This window comes from Eleutherodactylus coqui, chromosome 7 (assembly GCF_035609145.1).
Source record: "Eleutherodactylus coqui strain aEleCoq1 chromosome 7, aEleCoq1.hap1, whole genome shotgun sequence".
In the NCBI taxonomy this organism is placed as follows: domain Eukaryota; kingdom Metazoa; phylum Chordata; class Amphibia; order Anura; family Eleutherodactylidae; genus Eleutherodactylus; species Eleutherodactylus coqui.
Window position 1 is genome coordinate 149,025,946 of NC_089843.1, and position 25,466 is coordinate 149,051,411.

Sequence of the window (25,466 nt, forward strand, 5' to 3'; positions counted from 1 at the left end):
CGGTACAGAGTCTAGCTACTTAGATACTGAATACACATATACGTCAATATAGGGTAAAGGTCCATGTACCCGGAAAGGTTGTCGCGCAACATTCGTTTAAACTAATCAGTTAGCAATTCTCAGCAGTGATCTGCCAATCCAAACATTGTGTATGAGCACGAACAACCAGTGGTGATGTCACTTGTTTCATCCGGGTAAGGGAACCATAAGACAGCTTATGTCCAATTTTCTAGACTATTTATGTGGGCCCTCCTTTTTATTTTTCTTTTGTTGGGTAGTTATTAAACATAAAAAAGGTTATATTATAGGATTACAATCTAATAGTGCTAAAACCCAAAGGTATTTAGTTGTTTACTGGTCACTCCATCGACCCCAACCCACTAACTGTGCAAACATGGAAATATCATGGTATGTACTAGCCATAATATTGTGTAGATACCTCTCATACTGCCAAAGCAGCTCTTACAAATTTAGAGTTCAAGAGAACACCTTGAACTCTTTGTCATGTTCTTCAAACCATTCCAAAACAAATTTGGCAGTGTGGTAGGGTGCATTATCCTGCTGAAAGAGGCCACTGCTACTAGGTGATACCATTGTCATGGAGGTAAGTACTTAGTCTTCAACAATGGTTAGGTAGGTGTCACAGTTACGCTTGACAAAGACCACATTCTTGTCAAAATGTTGCAGCATTTTCTATATGGAGACAATAAAGTAACCTCCTTTATACTATGAAGATTGAATAAGTTCCTGATTGCTGCTCTACACCTATTACTTGCAGTGTCACTGTTACATCCACCTGAATGCCAGAACTAAAGCTTTTCCAGCAAAACTTTCCCCAAAGCATCACACTGCCTCTGCCAGCTTGCCTTCTCTTATAGTGCATCTAGGGACTCTTCCAATGGACAGGCGTCAGCATGAGCACTCTAACCGGTCTGTGGCTATACAGCCCTATACACAGCAGCTGTAATATACTGTGTGTTCTGACAGATTTCTTTCAAAACCAGCATTAACATTTTCAGCAATTTGTGTTACAGAAGCTCTTCTGTGAGATTGAACCAGATGGACGACTAGCCTTTAGTCCCCACGAGAATCAACGAGTATGTCCTCCCGTGGTAGATGTTCTGGCATTCAAAAAGTAGAGGTAGTAGCCAACAAGGTGAATAAAACTTTAGTCTTTGTCCAGGTTATTAGAAGCAGTACCAGAAAATCTCCACGTGACTGCTTACGCATTTCAGACAGAAGTCTTTAGTTGTAGATCAGCAATTTAAGTGCTCAGCAATCGCCAGCATTCTCATTGAAATGAATAGAGCAGTGGTGCGCCTGCCTGACTCTTGATTAAATCCCTGGAGACCAACCAAACCTCCGTTCTGTAGTTCGGAAGAGGTCTCAGCAGTTAAACCCCCTCCGATCTATCAGTTTTCACTTATTCGGTGGATGGTTGAAAACTTGAAAAAAAAAACATCATCTCCAGAATATCTCTTTCAGAACACCATCATTCTCCTGCCAGCTAAATAGCTTATTTTATAGCAACGAGTTACTGTGATGTAAGAAAATGCAGTAACACTCTTCCCACTGCACACAGCAATCCCATGCCTAAACACATTTTTTTTTAGAAACATTTGTGCATTTTGGAAATTTATGATGACTTCAAAACTATGGTTAGTTGGACACTGGTGGTGACCAATGTCTAGCATAGTGTTGCATGTCTTAAGCTGCATGGAGTGCTTTCCATGAGATTTAGGCTGGGTTCACACGGGACGGATTTGCAGCGGAAATTCCATGCAGAATTACTGTGCGTCAAATCCGCCCGCGGCTCCTAATCCCGGGATTAGCCAGCCATGTGGATGAGAACTGACAGCAGCAGCATGTCAAATTTTATTTCTGTTGCAGCCTCTCTCCTCTCTATGGGGAGAGAAAGCCGCAGCAGAATACCGTTGGCCGAACCGCTCCAAAACCCGCAGCAAACGACCAGGGGTTTTGAAACAGCGCTTATCCTGCAGAAATCTTGCGGTTTTTCGGTGCGGCCAAACCGCAAGATTTCCACAGGTTTTCTGTCCTGTGGGAACCCAGCCTTAACGTTTTCAATAGGCAGTTGAATGTTATGTACATTTTCTACATAGCCTCCTATGAAATAAGAATTGCACCACACTGCAACTTTCTAATGTCTTGTCTAATTAGGTACACTGTTCCCACTAAACTGTGTTCCCTGGAAATGATAAGAGTTAAAACGTACCACACCCTGCATACCTGTGATTGTGATGATTGACCTCATTAGTATGGTGTTTTTACACTTTCCCTTCCAGACTGCAGCACAAGTGTTTCTAAAACCCCAACATTAAAGTTCAGTCCCCCCCCCCCCCAGTATTAGCAGCTCAAAGTACAGTAAAGTAAATCATGCAATTCGTTTTTATTAACAACCTCACAATGAATAGTTAATGGTTAAACACATATATCTCCAAGTTTTAATATTAGATTATATGCGATTCTCACCTTCTGCCAGCAGCCAGGCATTGGAAGTCCATCTGGTCCCTGTTTAGGTACAAGTTGTCAAGATTACACAGGATGCATACATGATCAAAGCTGAAGCATTACATGAACATGACGCTTAGGCTGCATTCAGACGGACGTATATCGGCTTGGTTTTCACGCCGAGCCGATATACGTTGTCCTCGTGTGCAGGGGGGGGGGGAGGATGGAAGAGCCAGGAGCAGGAACTGAGCTCCCGCCCCCTCTCTGCCTCCTCTCCACCCCTCTGCACTATTTGCAATGGGGAGAGGTGGGGCAGGGGTGGGGCTAATTCTTGGAACTTAGCCCTGCCCCGTCCCGCCTCCTTTCATTGCAAATAGTGCAGAGGGGCAGAGAGGAGGCAGAGAGGGGGCGGGAGCTCAGTTCCTGCTCCTGGCTCTTCCACCCCCCCCCCCCTGCAGATGAGGACGATGTATATCGGCTCGGCGTGAAAACCGAGCCGATATACGTCCGTCTGAATGCAGCCTTATTGTGTAAGAGCTACAAGTAAAAAGTAATTTTACAGATATATTGTGTTGATTACTAATGGGTGAGTTCACTACTTTTCAGATATTTAAAGAAAAAATCGTTGAATGGATGAGATAAAAACTTACAAAAAATTATATTTTTTTACTTATTTTTTCTTACTATTTTTTCTTGATTTTTGGGGAAAATAGCAGACACATCACCGTTTGCTCGAACATAAAAAATATATATATAAAAAAAGTAGTATATTTCCCTTTTAAATTCCTGTTATCTCCAGTACTGGTGTCCCATACGGCATCTTGATGTCATAGCAAGGCACTTATATTTTACAATCACTTGACTATAGCAGCTAAAGGCCCATTTATATGCAAAGACAATCTTTCAAACGATTGAAAGTTTTAACGATCTTTTTGCATAAAGTGTTAATCTCATTAACACTTTATCATCTTTATTTGCATATAAAAGGGCCTCTGGGAGCTGTTTGCAGAGCCCAGCTTGTGATTAATCACACGCCCAGCTGCACACACAGCTGCATTGTTCTTGTGAGGGCTGCAAGCAGGTTACCATGTGATCTCCAGCCTCCCGTGGAGAACACAGCATGAGGTCTACTGAGAGACACTTTATCTCTCTGCTGCTGAATGATGGATTTTAAGTTCACCTTAAAATCATCGTTCAGATGAAAAGTGCACGATGGTAGCATTTACATGTAACGATTATTGCTCATTTTTGGTTGCTTGAACAAATTTTGAGCAATAATCGTTATATGTAAATGGGCCTTAAATTGTCCACAATGTTGGCCTTGGTGAAATCACTACTGCAATCGATTGGCTGCTTTAGTCATGTGAGTACGGACAAAACATCATCACTGTGCTATGACAGCAAGACATGAAGAGTAAATGGCTTCAAATTGGCCACTAGATCTATCACTAGCAACAGAGGAAGTGTGAGGTTCATCTCTGTCCTTCTTGTATCAATGTTTTATAAAGGCTCATCACAACCAACTTTCCAGTTGCCAACAAGGACTAAACTACCAAAGTTACGGGACAGCAGGAGGTTGGAAGAATAATTCACTACTGGTGGTAACAGGAAAAACACTGGGCAATATGATTCCCCACCGCCTCTCAAATTGAAACGTTGAGTCATAATTTATTGACGGGTCCTAAGAGCAAAGGTGGGTAATTTCATTTCCCTGTGGCCGCCTTATTTTCCCCATTTATGGAGATTTTCATTAAGATTATAAAAGTGCGTACTGTAACACTTTCCGATATTAGCATACAAACCCATAAAATAAAACACTTCCGACACTGTAATACATCATATTTTACACTGCATGAAAGCCGCTAGCAACAATCATCCTTATTTCTAAGCATATGCGTTTTGTATGCAGTGTAAAGTATATCTGTGTGTCATGTTTATAGTCACAGTATCCATTATATCCATTGTTGTTCTTCATGATAACATATTTGAAGTGGTAGAAAGTGTTGCTAATTTCATAGTACATTACATCATTTTCTATCATCGACAGATCTGCTGATTGCATGCTCTCGCGCAGCCTACATACACACTTTATTCCAATCACACCAATCTCTTACAAGTAATCTGACTGATTTTATGAACTGGAAACTCGAAATGAACAGTCATTTATACCTGGGGTTTGCAATGCGAGATTTAAAATCTAAATGTAATGATGTATTATTCGGAATGTGTAGCACAGACTTTTCAGAACGCATAGCTAGAAAGGGTGCTTTTACACGGGGCGATCTACCGGGCAACAGATGTCCGACAGGTTGTCCCAGAGATAACATTCCTGTGCTTTTACACAGGAACCATCATCGCTGACTGAATGGAGGTGAAGCGGGCCGGTAATCGTTCCGACTCACCCACCTCCATTCACAGTAAGCAGGCAGTCGTTCATAAGTAAACAACTGCCTGTTCACACAGGATGGTACGTTCAACATTCAGTTGATGCATGCATTTACACTGAATGATAATTGTTCAGATTCTTGCTGGTTCATGGGAATCTCAATTGTTCCATGTAAAAGCACTTTAAGTGCCTAAAACCCACATCTCCTTGACTTCAGTGGAGGGGGCATTAATTATTTGCTTACTATACGTATCTCTCTGAGGGCAGCACGAGGTAGTGACAGGCTGATTGCACCAATATGTCTATGTTGTGTCTTAGCATTTTAGTCTGGAAAATGGTAGAAAGCTGTATGACAACCCCTATGTCCACTGAATTAACCTATTTGCACATTTGGATGTACCCGCATTTTCATGTGCAAGGCGTGTTCCAAAGCTAATAGTTGACATCAGTGAAAGCTCTGATCCATTTAACTTCTTAGATGCCATGGTCAATAGTGGCTGCAGCACCTAGGGCTCAGTTCACACTTGAGTTGTGACATTTTGTTTTCATGTTCAATCATGGGAACCGGAAAACGGAATTTCAGCACGTGACGGATCCATCATAGGAAGGAACTGAATGACGTCTGATGGACCCCATTGACTATAATGGGTCTGTAGGGCCTCCATCATGCCACCTGGCATTTTCTTGACTTTGGGCCATACCTGTATTGCAAGCTTCAAACTAAGCCTACAACGCAGATCTGAACAGAGCCTAAGGAGCATGACATCCCTTCACGGATGCTTAAGTAAAAGTAGTCGCTGCTTTTTGTATTACTGCAGTTCATTTTAATACCAACTATTTACTGGGGGCTCTCCCCTGATTTGAGGCCATTCATGTAGAGATCATGATAGGTCTGAAATTAATGAACAGCCTACTAAAAGATTTCACGGGCAGATATATCAGTGGTCATATTTCCAGATTTTTGTGTTTTTAGAATAATTATTGTAAAATTTGTATTAAACTGTTCTGCATCCTCCAGATATAAATGACACATTGTAAGGACAAAATAACAGATGTTTTATGCAATATGCATGCTTCATTTTTCCCCAGCACAATAGCATAACGTGTCTGATTTTCTGCAAAAATGAGAATGCAATTGTCTTCAGACCTCGTTTTTGCTCACGTTTCAACTTTTTAGAATCTGTTTACACAAGTGTCATGTCTTACGTTATTACTGGACTATGAAAGCTATCAGAGATCCATGTTATAAAGGATCCTAGATCCTAGAGAGTACCTGCCCGCTCGGAAGAAAAGATTTGGCTGCCGGCAGGGAGCAGAGGGGAAGAGCGGGGGGGGGGGGGGGAGTGGAGGGGAGATCTTTCTCCCTCTCTCCCCCCCCCCCCCACTCCCCTCTGCTCACTCCCGCAACTCACCTCTCACCCGCGCCGGCAGCCGAATCTTTTCTTTCGAGCAGGCAGGTACTCGCTAAGGGCAATGCTCGCTCGAGTAATTGCCCTTAGCGAGTATGCTCACTCATCTCTACTTCTAATGGGTCCATCGGGTTTTAATGATTACGATATTCTGGTCATCAAAAAAAGCAATGGACACCCAACAGTAGTGTGAACAGATCCTAGAAGACAACTTTTTCTTGAGCTCGGTGACTGTTTCTTTTATCTTCTGTAACTTTATAGAATGACCATGTTTGCCATATTGGTACAAGGAAAGGTATTTCTAGTATCATTTTAGTATGGGCAGGATTTTAGAATCATGCTGAGTTGAGGAGAGGAAACTGCAAAGAAAACTACAGGGAAGGTCAAGTAAGTTGAATAGGGAATCTAAGCCATTATAAAGGGTGTGTAGAGAAAGGACTGGGCTGCAGGCTATTACATCACTACATAGATTACCTATTTGTTTTCTGATAATGGACTGTCTAAACTGTAGGCAGTCACAAGCTGCTAAGGTAAGCGCTTCATAACGGTTATCTACATTTTACTGCAGTGTTATATGTGTCTGAGTAGGCAAACACGCCAATGTTTTATCACTTATAGAGCATTCTGAGGAAAAATACAGTAGAAGGACATACAGTGTGAGCACTTACATGGGTTAACATAGGAAATACTCAATTAGTCATGAGATAGGATAACTTGATCCATGCAAGATCATGCAGATTTGTTGCCAATGCAAATTCTCCAAGTTGTGGTCTTTGCATTGGTGACTAAAGACAAGGACTCACATGCAGGGAAGGACAGGAAAGAGAAATACTGTACCAATTGGCAAGGGGCATCCAGCCCATCCAGGCCAGGCTGACCTGGTTCCCCTTTTTCCCCCTTTAATCCACGGAAACCCTGTTTGTAAAGATTAACTTGCAATGTTACTGAACAATATAAACCTTTAAAAAGAAACCCTGTTCAAAACTAAAAGAAAGAAGTGAAAAAAGTATGGGAAGAGCAAGCAGTCACTTTGCACCATGCCAAAATGCCACCCTGCGATTGTAGTAAAATATGATTGCAAGTAACAATTTTTTGGAACATCTATAGTGAAATTTCATCTTCATCTCTTGGATGCAATATTGCAGATCCTAATCCATGATGTTGAACTCTAGTGCTTACAAAGGTCATTAGGAGCTTTCAATGCATTCAATTCATTTGGAATTTGGGAAATTTGTAAGAGAGTTTTTAGGACTTCATAGAGCAACTTTGCAGAAGAATATTGGCATTGGTGAGTTTTTGAATATTTGCTCTTTCCAACACAAATTAGATTTCCCGGCGCGATTATTGCATTGCTTACACATACCAACGGGCAAGGTGCATCTAATCCAGGGGCACCCTGTTCTCCTTTCTCCCCTTTAGGCCCTTTTTTGCCTTTCTTTCCCTTTTCCCCCTGTGAATACAATGGTTTATAAAAAAAAACAATGTATCAAAGGTGTCAGCAGATGAGAGGTGTGAAGGAACATTTACCAAGATGTCGAGCCTGCTCTATTTGCTGGCATGTAAATGCAAGCAGTCTGTAATTTTTTTCTATTTTGGCATGTGAGCACTGAAAAAAACACACCGCAGTATAATCATGTGTACTTGAATAATAGGCTTACGCATATGCCCTACAGAAATGTTTGTCTGGGAGAATTTATTTAAAATCATCTGCCATCATCATAAGTTATGTTTTTCAATAAAGAATCTAACAAATGTGCAGAAAAGGCAAACGGGTGCAGAAAAATTCATTTATTTATCCGGAATCTAGTAACATAAGGACCACTAAAAATGGGAAACTCCCATGACCTGTTAGAAGGTCAGTTCTGGTTTCATTTCCCAATTAAAATTCATATCGTTACCACTCCTCCATAAACCTAGCGGCTTTCCGTGTGACATGCTACCATAGGGGCATTTGCTCATCAATAAAGTATAGAAAATATACCCATTTAACCCTTTCCAATCCACTGTCTGACGTCTTCCTAGATTCTGATTGAAACTTGTACAGTTCCAATGTCAGAAGACGTCCAACAGGGTATTCTTACCGTCTATTGCCAGCCACTCCGTTGTCGGAGCCTCTCTGGTGCACACACATTGGCTTTAGCCAGCAGATGGCACTGTTGCATAACAGCAAAAAGAGAAAGCCTTTTAGGAAACCCTGAATCCAAAATTGGATTGGAAAGGGTTAAGACTCAGATTATGCAAGAGTTAATGCCTTTAGACCTGTCCCTAATAATGTAACCTAAAAGGTAATTCTAGAATGAGTAAAGTAAATGTTCTTCATACCCATCAATAGGCTGTGAAAACTGATAAAAGCAGAAATTGGTATTTATTACCAAGGAAGGGAAGAGGAGGAGGCCACAAAATTAGTAGAACGATGGATAGCAGTCAAGGAAAGACTGGGGGGATTATTCTGAGACCACTGTGCATTTTAGGCACAGCGTATGCAGCGCAATAGGAACTGTTAAATCCAGGGCTGACAGTGCATAGTTATCCACCAAATAAACCAGTTAGGTTCAGGGAAAGGAAAGCTTTAAGGGAAAAAGTAAGCAAGTAAAAGTTATAGGAAAGTACATATAGGGTGAAGGAGGAGAAGGGAATGCACCTCTGGAAAGGAAACATAACACAAGACATTAAATCATTCTTGATCATTTAGTGGTAAATGGAGATGGTTTATGATAAAATAATGCAAAACTAAAGCAATTAAATAACTAAAGCAAATAAATGAAACAAAATATTATAATGTAGCTAGAACTTCAGGCAGTATTTACTATGCTATAAAAAGTTAAACAGACCTTATCTTTTCATGTGTGCCAACAATAGCGTGACCTATCAGCATTTACAGAGCATGAAAGGAAAGCAGGATACCAGGGGTTAATGTAAGCACACATGGGGACAACATAGTAACTCCATGCAGATTTTGTCTGGATCAAATTTGAACTGCGGATTTCCAATTTCACCATAATGTAGTCAAAGTAGATCAGAAGCTTAACTTGAAGCTGCTGGGCTCCAGTGCAAAATCAGTGAGAGGTCACCCACCTATGACATGTCATTTATAATACTAGTTTCTTATGAAACAGGGGATTTTGGCCCTCATCAGGCTCAAGGATCCAAGAGCAACTGGTATAAGAGGACCCTCTATAGCTAAGGCCTTGAAATATATAATAGTTATCTACTAAGCCACTTAGGCTGATTGACTATACTGATGTCAATTTCTACAGTCAGTCATGAAAAACATACAATTAAATATATTTATCAACAGTTGGTGTAATAGAGCACCTTTGGTAGGTAGATGCATACCCTGTACCTTTCTAGGTATATGCACCAATGTCATGGAGCAAACCACATGAGTTAGGGCAAGGGTATATTAAGCAACTTATTTGTTTTGACTATACTTGTAGTCTCTAGTCCTCTATAGGTGTTCTTTGATATTGCATAGCTGGTATTGGAAAGATGGAACAATATATTTGCAGCACCACCTATTGGAAGGCAGCATTCCTGCAAGTCAGACTTTTTAAACAAGCCTCCTAACAGTGCCTGGGAATTGTGAGCCAAGGATAAGATAACCATGCACAGACAACTGTGATTGCCTCTCATCAGTGTGCAGTAGGCTTCTGGCTTGGCTAGTGAGAGGCCTAAACGCATGGGTCAGGAAGGATGCCTTCCAATAGGTGGCGCTGCAGAGGCATTGTCCCATCTTTCCATTTGCATATTTCCCAGAGGAGAATGGATGGCCTTATAAGTCTCCTCAGACACCTTCTAGGTGCTCTCCTTAAGGAGAAATGATACCCTTCCTAAACGACATAACTGGTAACATAATACATTGTTATTTTTTCTATTTCAATATGTTTTATTTTATTTAAGTGTCATAATAAAAGTTAAGGAGGCTGTCTGTTTTGCAAAATGCATTTTGTTAGAAATGTCCTTATTATCACGTAGCACCACTACAGAAGGGTTGCACAGTTCTCATTGAAATCTATAGGTTATCCATACAACACATGGACGTGCCAAGTCCTCCAGATTGAAAGACGCTCTTAGTCTTAAACACAGGGCTCACTTTTATTAACCCAGAATTCCCTTGTATCAATTTTCAAAATGAGTTTGCTAAACCAGACCGACCCTTTTAGTTCTAGTGAACAGCCGTGTCATTAGCTCCATTTCTGCAATAGGGCAAACACACCATGAGCTATTTAATGTTAGTCTGGGAGTCATTACATTGGTTAGAAAACACACAATGTAGCCCCTAAGTATTCTTATTTCCTTTCAGCGCTCATCTTTTCCCGGAGTACTTTGTGTCACAGACAATTTTAATAACATTTTTATTAAAAAGTGTAGTTATGTTTTATATTGTCATGAAATGACATTTAAGGTGGTCATTAATGTCAAATTTACTAACGATAGAAAATTAAGTGGAGATATAAGTAGTCAGTTTTATTATACTGCAGCCAAAGTACTCACAACCACCTTGTCTATTGCAGCATCCTTCACATTTTAGTACAGCGAATCAAAATACCAGATCTCTTTACTATAAGCTACATATATTGGGTTTAAGGGGATTTCTGAGATTTGCATTTCAGGAAACCCATGTACTGTGCACAGTGTCAAGGGAATGAAATTCTTTAACTATACTTGTAATCTTGAAAATGAGCATCACTGTAGCCTCTGGGTAGTGATGTCAACAGAGTTGTGCCATGAGTGCCTGTCATAGTCATGTGACATGTAAATGGACCGGATGTCCCTACCCAGAGGACCAGCAATAGGGGAAACAGCGGAGCATAGATTTTTATTTTGTGATATGTGCCAATATACACTAAATGGGGTACTGCTAGGGAAAGTGATATGGAAAAGACCTGGGGGTACTAGTGGATTGTAGACTAAACTGGAGCAACCAATGCCAGTCAGCAGCTGCAGAAGTAAATAAAGTCTTGGGGTGCATTAAAAGAGGTATAGGGGCGAGTGACAAGAACATTATCCTCCCACTATATAAGGCACTTGTCAGGCCTCACATGGAATACTGTGTACAGTTCTGGACACCGGTGCTCAGGAAGGATGTTACAGTGCTGGAGGGGGCTCAAAGAAGGGCAACTAAATTAATAAACAAAACGAGAGGACTCAGGGAGGCTATCAAAATTGGGATTATTCACCCTGGAAAAAGATGGCTAAGGGGCGATCAAATAACTATGTATAAATACATGAGAGGACAATACAAGGATCTCTCCCATGATTTGTTTATACCCAGGACTGTGACGGTAACAAGAGGGCATCCTCTACGTCTAGAAGAAAGAAGGTTTCATCACCAACACAGAAGGGGGTTCTTTACTGTAAGAGCAGTGAGACTGTGGAACTCTCTGCCTGAGGACGTGGTAATGGCAAAATTGATAGAGGAATTTAAGAGGGGACTAGATGTCTTTCTAGAGCGCTATGATGTTACAGGATATAGACATTAGGTGACCAGCGGTGGTTGATGATCTCAAATGTTGATCCAGGGATTACTCTGGCTGCCATTATGGAGTCAGGAAGGATTTTTTTTTCCCCCGAATAAACTAAATGGCTGCTTGGGTTTCTTTTTTCCTTCCTCTCGATCAACAAGGGGAGGGGGGTTGAAACAGGCTAAACTAGATGGACATTGTCTTAATTCGACCTAGCATACTATGTTACTATGTACTGTGGCCATTTCATTCTCTGGATCACTGTGGATTCCAGTAGTAGAACCCTCTCTAATCAGAAAGTAAGAAGAAGTCTTAATGAAATGCCAGCACTTTTAATGATGGGAAAAGCCCTTTAATGATGATATGTTGGTCATTTTAATAAAATTACTTATATATTCACTATACATAATTTACTGTAGGGTCTTTATTGCATTATTTACTGAGATCCTTTCATCAGAAAAAGGCAAGTTAGTGTTGCAGTAAATGCCACCATGATGAGCTGACATCTATATAATACACCAGCCCTATTGACTAGAGTTAAGAAAACCAAACCAGTAGAACCCTGTTTTAGGTCAAACTTTGGTAAAATGTTGTTTTGGCACAAACTGCAACTGAGTTTTTAGCAAAGTTTTACCCGAAACAGGATTCAACGGCTTCGGCTCACTCAACACTAGTCCTGAACACTGGTGTATAGCACTGTCTAACAGCCATAAAACCCTGCAATTCTCAGTGTTATAGGGCGCTCTATAACTCTTAGATAGTGTTATATACCAGTTTTCGTGGTTTTAGTGAACTTTCAGTTTAGTTTAAACTAATTCTGACCGAGCCAAACTTTTTGAAAAAGTTCAATGAACGGCCAAACTTCTCAAATGTTGACATCTGTTGGAAATCTCTAGCTGCCAGGGTAGACCTAATGCAAATTATACAGAGAAGCAGATGTAGGAAGAGACATGTTCTGACCCTCACCCTGTCAAGTTGGATGTTTGTCACTATTATTTTCTTGGAAAACTTCAATTTGTGATTTTGCTAAGAAGACAAGGTGTTCTTTGTGAAGTTTACTGATAGCAATAATTGTTTTTCCCAGTAGAATTGTCAATCAGCATAAATGACTAATCAAACTGGGAACTAACTATCCCAGCTTTGATAAGGGCAGAGTCCTAAGTGCAATGCTCATAGTCCAAGCTATCATTGGTATATGGCACACAAGAAAAAAAGATTAGATTTATGGTACTTATAGTAAAGTTCAGTAAATTCAGGGACACGCTTGCAATGTTAATATCCACATAACACTTTGGTCACCTTTTCTCCCCTTTCTCCTGGGTCTCCTTTCTCTCCTCGAGGACCAGGAAAACCCTGAAACAATATACAAAATGACCTTTTCTGACTGGATGCACTAGATGAGCTACAGGGAGTTAAAGGGAACCTGTCATTTCCTATGAGCGCCATAAATTAAACTCATAGGACCGGGGCCGCTGAGTCCAAGGCTGTGATTTTTATACTCACCTGCCTCTTTATTCTCTTGCTGTCTGCCCACAAAGCCACTGCTTGGTGCATGGAGGGAACGCATTGTCTTAATTGCATATGTGTATACCCATTGCTGTCTAATTATTGACAGTGAGTCCTAGCGCACACAATGGATGGGATGTATATGGACAATGCACCAAGTGGTGGCTTTATGGACAGACAGTGATGTAACAAGAAGGCAGCTGAGTATAAAAAGTCACATGCCTGGACTCAGCAGCTCCTTTCCTATGAGTCCATAACTTTACTTTATGGAGGTCATAGAACTTTACTTTATGGAGGTCATAGGACATGACGAGTTCCCTTTAAGGCTACTTTCTGAAAATTATTCACAGCATCATGTGGAAACCTCACTCCGTGCCACTGAAGATCCATAGGAGTATATTGACTAGAATTGTGACATGACATGTGATATTGCACCCACGTTCTTGTTTTCCTTCTATATTATATTTTCTTGTTATGTTGAAGAGACCTGCTAAGGATACGTTGGAAGTCTTACTCTAAGACATAACATAACATTAATATATATATATATATATATCCACATTGGTTCCTGTCATTACAGATAGCCCACTAGACTGTCAAGCTAAGCCTGGTAAATCTATAATAATAATATAACTACATTTATTTCACTTATTTTATTGGTAAAAAAATAATGAGAAAAACAAAAGAAAACCATGAAAGTGAAATGTTTTCCGGTGAGTATATAGATCATGCACAGACTCATGTTTCATCCATACGACTTACATCGAGACCAGGCTCCCCATCTTTGCCCTGTAGGAAAGATTATTTCTGGTTACTGACAGCATTACCTTTTTATCAGCAGCTGAATATACTGCATGTATCAGTGAACTTTCATTCATTCCCTTTAAATAGTTACTAGAACGGATATCTATGTTATTTCACTGTATGCAGCCATTTCATCCTGGCAGTAGTATTTTAATAGGAATACAGATGGGCAGTATATAATACTATACTTATTTAATTTCCATTTATACAGCTTACAAAATATACAATACATCCCACATACATGTGTATAAAGGTATTGTAGTAGGAGAATATGTTAGAGATGAGCAGTATAAAAGTTAAATGCATATATGTTAAAGGGGTTGTTACAAGAATTACAACTTATCCCCTATCCACACGGGATAACTTGCTGATCTGTGAAGGTCTCACTGCTAAGATCCCCATTGATCCTGAGAACAGGGGTGCCATGTCCCCTGTCATCCTCACTGCAAGAATACTTTATCCCCCCCCCCCCCCCACAAGGAGGAGGAGATTAAATGGAGTGCCAGTCATGTAAGCGCGCTGCCACTCCATTAATTTTCTGCAGAACTGTCAGAGATAGCCAAGTGGCAAGAGCTCTGATATTTCCATCAGCCCAATTAAAATAGAAGCATAGAGTCTTAAAAGAGACATAGACAAACTGGAGAAAGTTCAGAGAAGAGTTACCAAGATGGTGAGCGGTCTGCAAATCATGTCCTGTGAGGAACGGTTAAAGGATCTGGGAATGTTTAGCTTGCAAAAAAAGAAGGCTGAGAGGAGACTTAATAGCGGTCTACAAATATCTGAAGGGCTGTCACAGTGCAGAGGGATCAGCCCTATTCTCATTTACACAAGGAAAGACTAGAAGCAATGGGGTGAAACTGAAAGGGAGAAAACACAGATTAGATATTAGAAAAAAACTTTCTGACAATGAGAGTGATCAATGAGTGGAACAGGTTGCCACAGGAGGTGGTGAGTTCTCCTCTCCTTCAAAGGAAGTCTTCCAACAAAGGCTGGACAAATATCTGTCTGGGGTGATTTAGAGAATCCTGCACTGAGCAGGAGGTTGGACCCGATGACCCTGGAGGTCCCTTCCAACTCTACCATTTTAAGAAATAAATAGAGTTCCATTCATTGCAAGTGGGAAAAGCGTCTTTGCAGTGATGAGAGGGGGCCACAAGATCCCCATTATCAGGATCATGGGAGTCTCAGTGGTGAGACCCCTACTGATCAGCTAGTTATTCTCTATCATATGGATATATATACCATTTCTAGTGTACATAAGATCTATGGGGTCATATGGACATCAGAAAATTGACCCATAGAGAGCTGCACAATGTCAGTTCCTCCAGCTTTGGATAACCCAATCCATACATGTATTACAGTCATGAATAGCTGGCATGTATGGCCTACAACAAGCTTTACTTGCTATTCACTTGATTTTCAGAAGCTGGACCTGTTAGCTTTATTTTCAGAAGGATCTTCTAACGTAATGAGAAAAACTTTACATTTGCCTTCTACAAAGGTGTTCATTTGTTGGGGGTCTAGATTTATAAAGAATTTAAAAAATTGGTTCTGCCATCTCTAGCTTGGCATTTCCACTGCCCACACTTGAGTATTGACAAAATTAACACTAAATTTTGGAATTAAAAAGTTTCTGACTCACAGGTAAACCATATGGTCCTCTAGGCCCCGGATCACCGACTGTGCCTCTTTCTCCCTGAAATACAAAACATTCACAATATTGCTCCCAAATACATAATATACAACTATAAGACCGCTTAGGGAGGACTCTGCGGATCAAATTCCCATACCATAGTTCAAATGGATAGATGACATTTGTAACTCATACTGTTCTTGCCAATGTGTGTAGTCATTTACCTTTACTTTATTATTTTTGTTTAACGAATACCAATTAAAACAATATATGACAAAGCCGGTATTTTGTCCATAAAGGTTTCGGAGTATCAGAGTGGAATACCTTCATTAAAAATAATAGTCTTAAAAATCAACATTGACATCACAAGTCTCAAAATATAAATGGTCATTTATAGAGATATTGGTACTACTTGCTTCATATCACTACTCACTAAATGCTAAATGAATTACAAATGTACATGTGACTTGTGTAAGACAGATGTGTGCTATTAGTGTATGATGGACTACATACCCTGTCACCCTTGGGACCTGCGGGACCGGGTGGACCAAGTGGCCCATCTGTGCCCTAAAAAAAAAGAATCGTCAATGAACAGTGAATATGTTTGTAGGTTGGAGCACTGATACCGATTGGTCAGTTCCCTCTCTTTTCAGCAGCACAGGAAATGAAAAGACTGATTGAGGAAGAAATTTTGTTAGAAGGAATCATGCAGAGGTGGCAAATTGAAGGGCATACAGTATGTTAAATTCACAATCCAGAAAACATGAAACGAGACAAGGCACAAACAGGAACAGACATGAGAAAATATTTGCATTTTCAGTACATAAGTTGATTGCTTTTGGCAAACTATGTTCTTTGAATTAAAAGTAGAATTTGAGCTGTATAGTCCAGAGATTGACTGATTTGGAGCTTGGCATCCACAGCCGGTGAAGAGAAAGACGCATGCCTGTACAGGAGGAGATCATGCTTAAGAACTGATGAATAAGAGATGAGTAGGAAACTGAGGCCATTTCAAGATTGGCACTTTTTTAAAAGGAAACGTTTTCATTCAATAGAATAATAAACATGATTATAATGTAACATGTGCCCTTCCTGACCATTACAGGGGCCCAGTATTACCTCTACATGTAGACCATATTATATTTGTTAGATCTTACTTATGAGTCCTTGATAAGCGTGGTGGATAAATATAGATATGTTTTTGCAAAAAGGATGTATAAAAATATTCACTTGCACAAAAGTTATTCTGAAAGTCTGAATGTTTTAATGAAGAATAGCTTTCGAAATCCTAGTGACTTCCTTGCTCTAAACAAGTGGACATAATCACAATAACAATGTTTTCCTACTAATTGCTGTTAAAAATATCCTTTTCCAGTTACTGCAGTGAAAAATGATTCTGTTTTTTCCCCTATTTTTTACTGTGCATCAACATTGAATTTAAAGTGGCCCTCTGGTCCCGGATAAACCAAGACGGCCCTACTGCTTCTCTTACTGCCTGATGAACACTGTGCTTTGGTAGTACATTGGTAGTCTCAAAACACTATATGCTGCTCTGATTGACACGTGAGCAGTGCTAGCCATTCGGAGCAGCATGGCACGTCTTAGACAACCAATGGGCAGTGTCAACCAGGTAAAGTCTGAAAAGCGACTCGACCATCTTGATTTTTTCTTGACCAGTGGGTTGTTGTGCTTGTCAAAGAAGAATGACTCTAATGTCAGTGTGAAAGCAAATCTCTACAAATACATGTATTCCAATTATAAAATACCTGAATGCTGAACTATTCACCAGCTTCAGGCCAAGCAATATTTTTGGAAGCACTTGAGTCTACAGTATATAGATTGGCCTCTGTCAGCTTTGCCTTTTAATTCTCTTGCGGACTTCAGCAAATAGTGGCTGAAATATTACGGGATATTTTCAACAGTGACTACCTTTTACTATTCTCTTACTAAGCTGTGACTGGTGGAATATGTATGTAATGGATATTTTATCAGTATCCCATCTTAACCATAGGCTCTTGCATCTTCAAAGTTGTAATAAGTCTTTTCAGTGAGCTTTCACACTATTGCCCTCCGTGTATAGTCATTCATAGTTTTTGGTTAAAAGAAAAAAATTTGGTAGCCTGTTAGCCAGTAGAACAAAATGTTATTGTACTCAGGAGAAGAAACAAAATAATCTTGTAGATATGATAGTATCTAGCGGCTCACAAAAAGAAATTATGTTACTTACAGCAAGCTTTTGAGGCCTAAGTAGGCTCGAAAGCTCGCTGCAACATCATTTCTTTTTGTTAGCCATTAAAAGGTATCCTATCTACAAGAGTATTTTGTTTCTCCTACTGAGTGCAATAACTTAGTTTTTGAGAATGGCCTGCTGTAAATGGATTTAATTTACCTATAACCTTTGATAATGATGACTGCTCCAATGATGGTGCAGGTGAATCATAGTAATAGGGCTGGATGTGTATAATTATACATTCACTAATTATTAGAAACCTTGATTACTTTGAGGGCTCTTTCACACGAGTGTATATCGGTCGCCGTTTTCATGGCCGGCCAATATACGCTACCATCTGAGGCATAAAAACTTGTAAACGGCCGCTCAAATCTAACGTTTGTGCGTCTGTTCAGACAGCATGGGCCACGGTGCATATACGCCGAGGCAACCATGCCGTTGCCCCTTCCATCCTCCTCGCCGGCTGACCTCCTCTCGCCTCCTCTCTGGCTGTTTGCAATGGGAGGAGGTGGGGGTGGAGCTAAGCTCCAGCCACCTCTGCACCCCTTGTCCACAGCCAGCAATGGGAGGAGCCCAGACAGGGCGGCGCTTAGCTCCACTGCTAAACTCCCTCCCACCTCCCTTCTCCAGCTGCTGTCATTGGCTCCCATAGAAGCCCATGCAGCGGCCGACGTATTCCGCCCCGAAAGATAGTTCCAGGACTATCTTTTGGGCCCGACGTAAAAGCGCTCGGCGCTATATTGGCCAGGCCGGGCGCTTTTACGTCGTGGGAATATGGCCATGTGATCTGATGCATTGAAATCCAATGCATCAGATCATAGCGTATATCGGCCGACCGTGAAATGGCGGGCTGATATACGCTCATGTGAAAGGACCCTCACAGTGAAATTTATATATTTTTTCTATTGATCAATGTCAAAAGCTAAATGAAACGTATCAGTATTGTTAAAAAAAATCATTTTTCAAAACTGGCCGACTATTGTAGAGATCCAGTATAATAAATGCAAGACAGTTTTGTCTAATATCTAGCACTGACCCTATTAATTATGATTGTTTTACTTCCCATACTGGATTTTTATTCCGCTTTTTCTCCTAAATCCTATCTTTTGTTGTCTTTCAATGTGGTATAATGCTGAACATGTGAATAAGACACAAAACACTCACCCTGGGTCCTGGCTTTCCGTCTAAGCCAGATGCTCCCTGTATGATTAGGTGGAGGTACAGACGATGGGTATAACATAGGTGACAAGAACGTGAGATTAGTGGGTAATGAGCACATGGATAAGAACAGCACAATACATATGGCCACAAAGACTATGGGATGGTTGGATGATATCCTCTAATTGTTGGAAAGTCCAGTAGAAAATGTACCAGATCCCTGCTGTATTAGGGGTTAGATTAAAGGACACATAGACATATGGTCTTCATGGTGAGTCAAAATGATTTTACACACAAAAGGAGCGGATTGAAATGAAAATGGGCACTTGTTCAATAAAACTTGTTCTTCTACATTATAACCATGAATTTTACATCCTTGATATTATATTATGACTGTTTAGGATCCAAGTGCCTCTAACTTTTTAAGGGCTTATTTACATGAGCGTATAGCGGCCGGTGTTTTCACGGCCGACTGATATACGCTTCCATCTAAACAGTCCCCCCCTTCCCTTCCCCTCATCAGCTCTCTCCTCCCCTCCGAGCGGTTTGCAACAGGAGTGGGCGGAGCGAGGGCAAAGCTAAGCTCCCGCCCCTCCCCACCTGTTGTCCATAGCCAGCAATGGGAGTGGGCAGAGCAGACCTTCGCTCTGCCCCATCCCACCCACTCCTATTGCAAATGCCGGAGTGGAGGAGAGAGGCAGAGAGCCGGTGAGGGGGAGGAAAGGGGAGAACTGCTTAGATGGAATCATATATCGTCCGGCCAGGAAAATGCTAGCCGCTATACCCTCATGTACATAAGCCCTAAAGATGTTCAATCTTTTAGATGGAAACAATCAATAAAACAACCAATACTCCCTTTGTAAAGTGGCAAAATTAAGTTTTCTCCAGAGAAACTCAAGTGCTGCTCTTGCACCCTATCAATAATCCCATTACTGGACCTGAATGTGAATATAGTAAAGGGATTAAGAGGCCAGCTTAAGAAAAATTGTATTTCTTTCGGTGGCGTCCAACAAGCTACATGATATGGGGTCTAGTGGAGCTAACTTCAAAGTTCAGCTAAGGGGAAGCAATTACTTTAATTATATTTCTGGTCAATGATTAAATTCTCTGCTTTATACAACTCATGGCGCTTGTCATATTAACTTAAACTGTCATGCCCCCTGCTGGAAATAATTAGAATCCCGTAAAAGTATCTGGTTATTAACCCTACAATGCTACAACTTCCCAGACAGACGGAAAACGATATTTTTCAAACGTAGTTGCATAACAATTACCATCATACATATAAGAGCTCAATACAGTGTTGTTGTAATAAAAAAAATGTAATGAATAGCACTCTGGTGGCGCTAGTTTGAAAATTTGATATTATTGGGTAGTATTCAAGGGTTAACTTAATATACAATAATTAGAAAACCAAACAAAAAGATGAAGAATATGAAGAAGCACTGTGAAGCCTGAGGGCTCAGTCACACGGGTGCATCGGCCCCCCTGTTACTGCAGGTAGAAGACGGCCGCACTTCAGGACGGACGTCTCTCTGCAGCACCAGAAGAAAGAACATGTGACCGGCTTCATTGCCGGTCATGTGTTCTTTCTTCAGCGCTGCGGGGAGTCGTCCGTCTTGAAGTGCGGCCGTCTTCTTCCTGCAGTGAGGGCTCAGTCACACAGGTGCATCGGTGCCCGTGTACGTATGCCGATGCGCCCGTGTGACTAAGCCCTGATACATATACTTTCAGTATGGGATTGATAGTGTCTGGTGCCCTGGACTCCCGCTGATAAGGGTCCGGGGTATCAAGTATTCTGACACTCTTGATACAAATGCTTATACAATGGTAGATAGAAAAATAAGCAATTTAATCAAAATCATAAAAAAAAACACATTAGGGAAATTGCATAGTTGATTATAGTGAAAACAAACAGAAAATGCACACGGCTATTGTGTGGGATCATATTATTATAGAATCACATTTGCAAAACATGTAATCCAGACATATTACATGTGATGGACTCAGACACCATAGACGTGGACATTAAGCAGACAGATTACTGACAGGTTATACTGAAGCTAATTGTGTCTAGCAAGAAATTAGGAGATGAATACAAAGCTATGTGATTGGAAGACACAAGATATATAGATATGGTTCTGCTCCAGCATCTTCCTACTGAAATGTATTTCGAGATTGACGGTATATAATGATGAATGCCATTCACTGGAACCATTGAAATAAAAAGAAAAGAAGCATATGGATTGAGGTGAAATTGAATAGATTTGTCTACTTACTGGAAGACCCAGTGGTCCTCTGTCACCCTTTTGACCTGGCTCACCCCTCAATCCTTTAAGACCATTTAACCCTGGTTCACCCTAAATGTAAAAGTAGATGCCAGTTTTGTTTGTTGGCTGTGCACGCTGGTACAGAGGAGGTTTACTTATTGCACTGCTGGAAATTCCACTCTGTATTATATGGATCCAAGAAGCACCCAAAACATTGCATTACATAAAACATATTCATCTCGGGTCAAGAAAAAGTAAAACTCAAGCAATGCATGTAGCCGTAATTAAATGCTGGAACGGGAAACAAAAGAATTTACATACTAAGGTTGAAAAAAGACTTAGAGGGGTTTTCCATTAAAGATATATTATCCCCTATCTACAGGATAGGGAAAAAATGTCTTCTCACTGTAGTCTGATTGTTGGGACCCCCAGCAATCCTGAGACTGGCATACCCAAATGTCTTATGTGAAAAGAGTGGTGAGGCTACTGCTTGACCGCCAACTAGAGATTGCCAAGAGCATCAATCTTCCTCCATCCATGGCCTCATGTGGCGCAGAGTGTTGAGGCAGCAGAATGCAGTCCTAAGCTCTCACTCATGACCTGAATGTTGCAGTTTCAATCCTAGCATGGTTCTGGTAGCCGGCTCAAGGTTGACTAAATGAGTACCCAGCTTGCTGGGGGGTAATAAACAAATTACCTAAAAGCACTTAAGTTGGCGCTATACAAATAACAAGTCCCTTCCCCCCCATTGAAGCAGTGGTCATCCATGCGGACTACCCCTCCATTCAAATGGGGCATTTAGATGCATTGGTCTCGGGATCGCTGGTGGTCCCAGCAGTTGGAACCCTAGCAATCAGACATTTATCTCTGTTCCTGTTGAAAGGGAATAAATGTCTTTAAAGGGAACCCCCTTTTGCCGATTTGGTTCAACCAATCCAAGATTACTGGCTCATATGGGACCAGTATGAAAACCTTCTAATTAATTCCTACCAATTTCTATTTTAACTATGTCTATTGTGATATTAGACATTTTAGATAACTACATACAAATATATAAAATATATTTCTAATGTTTCTACTGTTTACATTAATAAATAGCAGTTTTGTGTGCTTGGGTCAGTTAATACAGAAAAGACATTGGAATTTCCAGCTTGTTCACAGAAAACCTTCAAGCTCAATAGTAATAAAGGGTATCTGTATATTGATGAGTATTCTTCTATGGATATGCCTTTTTAACTATGAAATTTTCAGGAGATTTCTACCATAATAGTCTGTTATGTGAGCTTCAAGGCTTCCTTACATAAAACACAGAACAGACATTACATTCACAGGACAAGTAAGCATGCACTATATATCAAGTTATATACACAAAGTATACAAATCCATGCTGCATGCATCCCTTAATAAGGACACTGATCCACTTACCTTTGGACCTGAAAAGCCGTGCGGTCCCTGAAAAAATGCAAATGTGACATAACTTTTTAATACACACAATGAAACGATCGGGTCTGAGAGTCATAAGTGGAAGACTTGTTCATGTCAATCTGGAAGACCATCCATTTCATAAATGGTGCTACGAAAATGACAAGTTAAACCTGATTGCTTCATAGACAAGGCCTATAGTTGGCAATTAGCAGCCGGTTTTGTCTGGCTCTTTTACTCCACCAGTGTTTAATTTGACAAAATCCTGTCTAATATTCAGGACTCAGTCAGACGGGTGTTTTTTACGTAAGTTTATGCGAGCATGAGGGCTGGGCTTTGCACACAGCTGCATTGTTCTCATCGGGGGCTGCCGGCAGAATACAATGTAATCTCCAAGCTCCCGCAGAGAGCACAGAGTGCGGTCTGTTGAAAGATACAATTATCGCTCATCTGCAGTCGTTTGAACAAATTTTGAGCGATAATCGTTGCATGTAAATGGGCCTTTAGGTTAGGTTCACACAGAGACATTGCCTATATCCATGGTTTCCATTCCGGGATTCTGTCTGAATCCTCAAAAACAGAATTCATATAGCATATCAAAAAGAACAGTAGGCTTTTTAATTAGTGAAACGGAAATTAAAGTTACAAACTCTGGCCTCCAACTTAAATTTGGTTAATCTACGTTTATTCTTGAAAATGGAATAGCGAAGTCAACAACAAGTATTTTCACAATACAGTCAGCAATGATTTTTGCAACTTTGATCTTCGTGATCGCACCATGGATAGAAGCAATAACACTCCCTACCGATCTTTCTAAGGAGCCTCCAACACACTAACGATTTTTTTATCAGTGTCAGATTTGGAAAAAAAAATGGATGATACACGGACAGCATACAGACCGATAATACTCAATAAGGCAGCACGCACTACTGATTTTTTTTTCACGGACTCCGCAAAAAAACTCATTGCATGTCCTAATCTTGTCTGTATCACGGACAACAACGAGGACATGCAAATGCATGTCAACTTGCGGTCAGTCTGTGCATCGGCAGATATGTCCATGTGGTCTCCAATGCAATTTGTGCCTAAGCCTCTTAGGCACATAAGTGTCTCGGAGGCCATAGTCTGTAGACATTTGAATGCATTGAGAAGTGTGTAAGGAGACACTGACTATATATCATTCCTCACTATCTATTGTAATGATTCGGTTTCTTGGTTCGGTCATTACAGAACAACCAATCAACCATCATAAGTGATGAGAAATGCAATGGCATAGCAGGGTATCTAAACCAGGAAGGCATTCTTTCTGTTCGTAGAGTTCAAAAGAGTTTAATTAAAAACTTCTTTCCCGCTAGCTGTCTCCTATGCAGTTTCACAATATAATCAGGACAAGTGATGCCTTCCTTCATGATCATACATTAGAAATAATATATTAAGCAATTATCATCAGCTTACCATTGGGCCTGGAGGACCATGAGGACCCGGTGGACCAGGAGGACCTATGATCTGTGAAAAGATTGCAAATTAAGAGCTCTGTAAGATTAGAAATATTCAAGTCTACAGAATGTGGGCAGCACTAAAATCATTAGAACTGGTTCAGTGTGGATGATTATGATTACTGCTGCAATCACCAAGGTTGTTTTACAAAGCGTGAACGAACAAATCTGCATAATCTAGATGATGGCTTAACTCCTCGGCTCCCAAACTGAACAGGTGGTTGAGTAAGAAAAGACTGCAAGGAAAATGCTGCATCCTGAGATGTGTTATACTATGAGGCTCCAAGGAGAATAATACTGAGGTTATAATATTACTCTACTTATTTTATCATGTAACCTATAAATGATGGACTGTATATATCCAATGTACCTAAAAGACTATTCATACTAAGCAAGCGTGTCCAACAAGATACAATAGAATCCATGAGTTCAGCAATAAATGATCTAATTATCCACTTATTAACTCAGATGTGGATGTTTTATCTCATTGGTTACATCAGGTTTAAATATCTTTAGTGAAGTGAGTTAGTTTGTGCCTCACACAATGCGAAACATGCATTGGGGTAGCGGTTGTTGCTGGGTGCATCTGGTAATATCCTGACATATGGCATTCAAGCACTTTTTGTAGCCCAGTCTTTTTGGTAGGTGCTTTATGTTTGCTGGCACACTGTGTGATTTGGGCCATTAAAGTTACGGTATTAATTATTACGCTTTCACTCTCAAGATTTAGCATTGTAGAAGAAGTGATTATTACTATATGTCTGAACTGCTATACTGAGTCAATTTTCACTTCCTACTTTTACCCCTGTTGTGCATAAAGTATCCCACGGACTCAGTGGCGTCTTCCCTTTTATATGTGTATACTTCATTTTCCAATGTATTTTTACTAGAGATGAGCGAGCACGCTCGGTAAGGGCAGTTACTCGAGCGAGCCTCGCTCATCTCAAGTAACTGCCTTCTCCTCCAAGCGTGCTCGGGGGTGGCGGGGTGTAGCAGGGGGGAGAGAGATCTCTCTCACTCTACCCCCGCTCCCCTCCACTCTCCGCCGCTGCCCCCCCCCCCCGAGCATGCTCGGAGGAGAAGGCAGTTACTCGAGATGAGCAAGGCTCGCTTGAGTAACTGCCCTTACTGAGCGTGCTTGATCATCTCTAATTTTTACTTATTGGTATTCCATAATGGTGCTTTTATAGGTGCCATTACTTTTGAGCCATGAGACTT

General features: G+C 40.7%; 1 protein-coding gene across 1 annotated transcript in view; it reads right to left on the bottom strand.

Moving 5' to 3' along the window:
* Positions 1–25,466, bottom strand: part of COL25A1 (collagen type XXV alpha 1 chain) — a 404,320-nt gene that overhangs the window by 9,149 nt on the left and 369,705 nt on the right. The window contains exons 29-38 of the mRNA XM_066573822.1: positions 24,208–24,258; positions 22,756–22,782; positions 21,340–21,420; positions 19,067–19,102; positions 16,186–16,239; positions 15,682–15,735; positions 13,998–14,024; positions 13,029–13,082; positions 7,102–7,179; positions 2,491–2,529 (exon numbers count right to left, since the gene is read on the bottom strand). Coding sequence (XP_066429919.1) covers positions 2,491–2,529; positions 7,102–7,179; positions 13,029–13,082; positions 13,998–14,024; positions 15,682–15,735; positions 16,186–16,239; positions 19,067–19,102; positions 21,340–21,420; positions 22,756–22,782; positions 24,208–24,258 — 501 coding nt within the window. The remainder of the gene's footprint in view (positions 1–2,490; positions 2,530–7,101; positions 7,180–13,028; positions 13,083–13,997; positions 14,025–15,681; positions 15,736–16,185; positions 16,240–19,066; positions 19,103–21,339; positions 21,421–22,755; positions 22,783–24,207; positions 24,259–25,466) is intronic.